Source organism: Sander vitreus, chromosome 19, assembly GCF_031162955.1.
Source record: "Sander vitreus isolate 19-12246 chromosome 19, sanVit1, whole genome shotgun sequence".
In the NCBI taxonomy this organism is placed as follows: Eukaryota; Metazoa; Chordata; class Actinopteri; order Perciformes; family Percidae; genus Sander; species Sander vitreus.
The window spans coordinates 6,060,045-6,065,357 of record NC_135873.1 but is presented as its reverse complement, the minus strand read 5'-3'; the positions used below and the strand labels follow the sequence as shown (position 1 = coordinate 6,065,357).

The 5,313-nt window shown below is 42.9% G+C and overlaps 1 protein-coding gene across 1 annotated transcript; it reads right to left on the bottom strand.

Annotated features, from left to right (window-relative positions):
• Nucleotides 1-49: 49 nt before the first annotated feature.
• On the bottom strand, nt 50-5,251 carry mettl3 (methyltransferase like 3). Its single transcript, XM_078275519.1, has 11 exons — nt 4,984-5,251; nt 4,055-4,242; nt 3,433-3,885; nt 3,103-3,278; nt 1,920-2,133; nt 1,633-1,820; nt 1,191-1,229; nt 968-1,076; nt 623-688; nt 392-504; nt 50-308 (listed from the first exon to the last, which is right to left on the bottom strand). Exons 1-11 carry the CDS (start codon nt 5,084-5,086, stop codon nt 194-196), a joined length of 1,764 nt encoding a protein of 587 aa, XP_078131645.1. The 5' UTR covers nt 5,087-5,251; the 3' UTR covers nt 50-193.
• Nucleotides 5,252-5,313: the final 62 nt, after the last annotated feature.

Sequence of the window (5,313 nt, the reverse complement as noted above, 5' to 3'; positions counted from 1 at the left end):
TTTCTTCACATGGTATGTATCATTTCTTAACCAAGACACAGACAATGTATCTTGTTGACAACATTTATTAAAGACAGTTGTTCACGGATATAAAAAAAGACAACATTTATTAGAGACCGTTGTTCACGGATATAAAAAAAAAAAAAAAAAACAGTCTATTGATAAACTTCTTCCAAACCTGCGACCACTGTCATCACTGCATGTTTTTGGGTTTAGAGATGACGCCGTCTGGATAACGATTCTTAAATCGAGCCACGACATCAGGATCCAAGAGATGAATTCCATCAAGCTGGTTTCCAAGAGTTACCCTAGAAGTGGAGGAGAAAAAAGGTCAATCAGTACATGTAAAGCAGTAACTTGGCCTTTAAATTAAAGCGTGATGGTGTCTTACCAGTTGGGCTGGACGTTGTGGGGTCGACCGAAAAGCTCAATTTTCCTGGTGCCAGGCGAGAGTCTCTCTATCATGCCGTAGATCTCATCTGGTTTGTGACTGGTGGAGCGGACCTGGAAGAGAGCGTTTGGAATGCAATGAAGATTGAATCTGTATCATATCTGAAGCAACTTTTTCAGGCTGTAGAAATCATAAATACAATAAGTAGGACAGAAGATATAATCATTTTACCTCAGCCACAATGACGTCGCAGTCCAAACCTCGGTTGAATCCCTGAGGGTTTCCCTTTACACCCACCTGAAGAAAAACAAGAGAAATATTTGACATTTATCTGACACACCTTTGGAGGCACATTTACAAAAAAATGAGCCTGTAGCAGCTCAGCATATTGCTTCAAAACACCTAGTTATGGGGAGGCCTCTCTACCTACCAAGAATGAACATTAAAAAAAACTCCTGGAGGCAAAATTCCTCGAGCTTGGAGCTTAGCAGTTACATGCAGGCTCATGCTGTATATGACAGAGACAGGTACGGTATATATTACACAGTAAGAAGACGCACAAGAGGACAAACATACCAGACAGTGCTCCTTCCCGTGGTTCAGCCAATGGCCTGTCCTTCCTGTGCGGATGATTCTTTGAAGCTGGTTTGTTTTCACCCAAATTATTTCATCAACTCGATCATAGCTAGCAGATGATAATAAATACACACATAAAAAGGCAGCACATATATAAGAAATTGAATGGTGTCCTACCAAAGGGATGACTTGATGGTCGTGCATGCACAGAAGAAAGACTTACCCCCAAAGACTGAGACACTCTCTGCCCAACTCCATAGCCCTGTAAGAAGAGAAGTTGGGCACATGATAAGTTTGAGCAGACACAACGACTGTATATCTGGATGTACAGAACTAGGACCCTGCCTTCTTGTACTAAACCATGCAGGTTCAACCTGTATAAAACGTTTGTTGTCTAGGTATTGTTAAATATGATAAATCCCGCTACTGCTACTTAATTTAACTGAGAAAGATTGAGCTCTTTGAGGGGGGAAACTGTCAGGCTATCACTTCAAAACAAAGAAGAATACTGTACAGAAAATGGAAAACAAATTCTAGTATGCACAGAATGTATTCAAATGTATATCTTTGGTTGCAGGGGTAAAAGCCCCAGCTGAAGAAAATGTTTGTCGCAGAAAAAAAATAAAAATCAGAGACAAGGAAACTCGAGCGCCCAGGTAAGTTACCTTCCGGTGACCCAGAGGAAGAGGAAGCCGTCATCTTGCAGGATGGGGATGTTGAGTTTTCTCATCTCGTCGTCAGTCAGTGTACCATAGGGTAGCTCCATGTGGATGTCCCACGGAGGGTCGGCCATCACCACAGCAAACTTCCCGAGGATGGACACGTCCAAGTAGCGGATATCGCAGCAGATCCACTGCAAAGAAAAACACAACTTCTGTAAACTTCATAACCCACCAAAAATGTACAGCATCCGTCGGTCTGTCGCTGGTAGGACGCCATCTCTCAGCCTCACCTGTGAGGGGAACAGTTTGCCCACGTTGCTGTCAGCGTCCCCCGCACAGAGGCCGAGCTCTGTGGTCCCGGCCTGGGGCCCCAGCAGGCCCCCCTCGGCCTCTGGAGGGCTGTCGATCTCGTAGTGGACGTATTTGCAGGTGTCCATGTGGAAACACGTGTTAAGGAAGGAGCAGTCACCAAGGCTCTCGTCCGTGTGCTTGTTAATGATGCGACTAAATGAGGGGGGAAAAATTCAAAAAGTAAACCACCTGCATAAACATTTTTGTGCAATGTCATTTTATTTTAACAACTTCAGGTTTGAACAGAACCCCACAAATTAAACCACCAAATATCTTCTACCTGAGCACAAAAGTTAAAATACAGGAAGGCAAATACAAATATATTTACCCTGTCAGTCAAGTTTATTAAATCAGAAATTTGCACCCTGTATCCTTAGACCAGTGTCCACGTTTTTGAATTGTGCCCCCTTAAAACCAAGTCTACTTGTGACCCCTTGAATACAGTTTCATTACTTTCCAGTGGTTCATTTAAAAAATGTGCCTGAAGGGATAGACTCATACAACATTTCACAAGGAAACATCAGTTATTATAGAAAAATGTATCGTGTTTGAAGCAGAAACTGTTTTTTAACTCATTATTCATCTTATTTATTTTGAGATTTCCTTTGGTGGTTCCCAAACCTTCATTTATAATGAAAATGATTTACTTCAAAATGAAAACTAAAAAGATGCTATTATCCTTTTCCATTAGATTAAAATGATGGGCAAGTCAGTGCTTTGCCAGAACATTGTCATAATGTGGTGTTTTTGATAGTAGTGGTATTGTAACCTTGATTATAGTGACCTTTTCAGACCCATGGGAGTATTTTCTTTTTTGAAATATTTGTTTTTAGGACATGTTTGCCTTTGTTTGGTTGACAGTTAAGAGATGACAGGAAGAGATAGGAAAGACAGATGAGGTGAACATGAACCGGTGGCACTGCAGTTCATAGTCGGGGCCCTCACCCCTCAGCCACCAGGGTGACCCCAGCCCAGTGGATTTATAAACACTGAACTGCAATGGAAATTATAATTTATCTGAATTAATTAAAAATCTGTTGAAGCTGTGAAGTGACTGAAAGATTTTTTTTCATCATGTGGGGTGACCTAAACACAAAAAACAGTATGCCGAGGAGCACTGACCGGAAGTGTAACTTGGTGCACGGCAGCGGCGTGTCCCCAGAGCGCACACACTCCTCTTTGGTCCCGTGGTCGCAGAACTCTTGGACCTGAGCTCGGCCGCGAGACCGGAACTTTTCCACGATGGACTGCTCCTTAGCTGTGCTGGCATTAAGCAGCTCCAGAATCTCTCTGCTCACCTGGACATAAATAACATGATATACCATATCAGTAATCACACCTCCAAACAATCCTGCTTCGCTTTCGTGTAGCTGAAAATGAAACTGGTTCCAATAATTCTGAGTGCAGTAAGAGACAAGAGGAGATATTGGTCGGTCTCCTCATCTTTCCTACCTTCTTGCTCTGTTGCTCTTTAGTGGACTGTTGGCTCAGGAGGCTCTCTATCTCCATGTCCAAATGGGACGACTGGCTTTTACTGCTCTTTCCTTTCTTCTCAGCCCCGCTCCCCGATGCTGACGGCCCTGCCAGCTGTGAGGAGGAAGCCGGCGTCACAGAGGTGAAGGAAGAGTGTGGAGGTGAAGTAGGGCTCTGAAGTGAGGGTGAGAAGCCTGGAGCTCTTTTGTGGTGGGTTTGATCTTCTGCTTTTCTCTTGACTCCAGCCCGTTGGGCTCCAGCCACAGAACCGATCATGGCCCATAGTTTTGTGTGGTCCACTGCTACCACGATTGAGGGGGAAGAAGTAGTAGAAGAAGAGGCTGATGTGGGCTGCCGGACCTCGATGAGTTCCTGAGCAGAGAATTTTAGCAGCAGGCTCTGGATGCATCCATGACTGACAGCTGTCTCAGACTGTGAGCGAGAATCAAATGGAAGAAAAATAAATTAAAAATAGAAATATGTGTATTTATTTTTGTATGTAATTACGCTACAGCCGAGCTCAACACATTTTTTACTTTCCTTTATAAAACTTGTGTACTGTTTGCCAAAAGCATTTCTGTGCTTAGAGACAAAGACTCACACTGAGTTCACTTGTGATGGCAAGGGAGTCCGTTGGCAATGAAAGACTCAGATCAGAGAGATACCCCAGCAGCCTCTTCTCTAGTTCGGGGTCTGGTGGTTTTTCGGTCTCCTCCTGAGGGGGGAGCGGAGCTGACGGAGCCGGGCTGTCACTCCTGGCTGTGGAACCCTCTGTACTGCTTCCGCCATCTGACCGAGAGGAGACAACAGAGGTTAATACCATCATTTTGAAAAAAAGCTTTTTAAGCTTTTTTGACAACTGATTGTTTTTAATTTCTTACCCAAAAATGCCAGAAATTACTGGTCCCAGCTTCTCAAATGTTTTACCAAATGAATATTCACTGTTTTTCATAGTCTTCTATGATAGTAAATTGACTATCTTTGTGTTTTGGACTGTTTGTTAAAACAAAATAAGTTATTTGAAGATGCCATCTGGGGCTGTGGGAAATTATGATGGGCATGGGACCATTTATTGACGTTTTACAGACCAAGCAATTACTCGATAAATCAAGAACGCAATCATCAGTTTAACTGATAATGACAATAATTAGTTACAGCCCTGGCCCTACAAATAATAACTATTAACCGTAAGAAAATAATTTACTTGTTGGAAGTTCCCTGGAAAACAAAACTAACATTTGTATAATTGTGCCAATTAATCGTTTAGCTAATTTGCAAAAAGTTACGTAAGTTAAAAGTACAGCTGTATGTGTTGAGTAAACATTCCCAATATTTGCTAGTAAAACTAGGCAATTTCAAGACATCACTGTGACCTTGGGCAACAATGCATGGGCAATTGTCTTCATACTTTCATACAATTTATAGATTTGATTAATCGGGTAAATATTCTATTGGTTATTTAACAAAACAATCATTATTTGCTGTCCTGCGGGTAGCTGCTCTCTGGTCTGAATGTAACGTTAGGCCTACCAGAGGACTGTTGTGCTGGGTCTTTCCGCCGCCGCTGCAGCCTTTCCCGCAGAGAGTCCAGCTGCTTCTTGTGCGCCTGAATGTTGCTCCACGTGTCCGACATGACGAACTGGAATCAACCGCAATAAGTTACCAACACCAACACCGACACCGGTTACACTAAACAGTACTTTGACAAAAGTTGAACACTGTCAGCCTTGCTGGGAGCGAAAAATGTATGGTCCGAGGCGAAAACGTGTCGGACCAGCAACTTGCGTGAGAAACGTTCCGGCTGACTGCTGATGACGATTAATCCTGGTGGTTACATCATCTGAAATAAATAAATAGTCA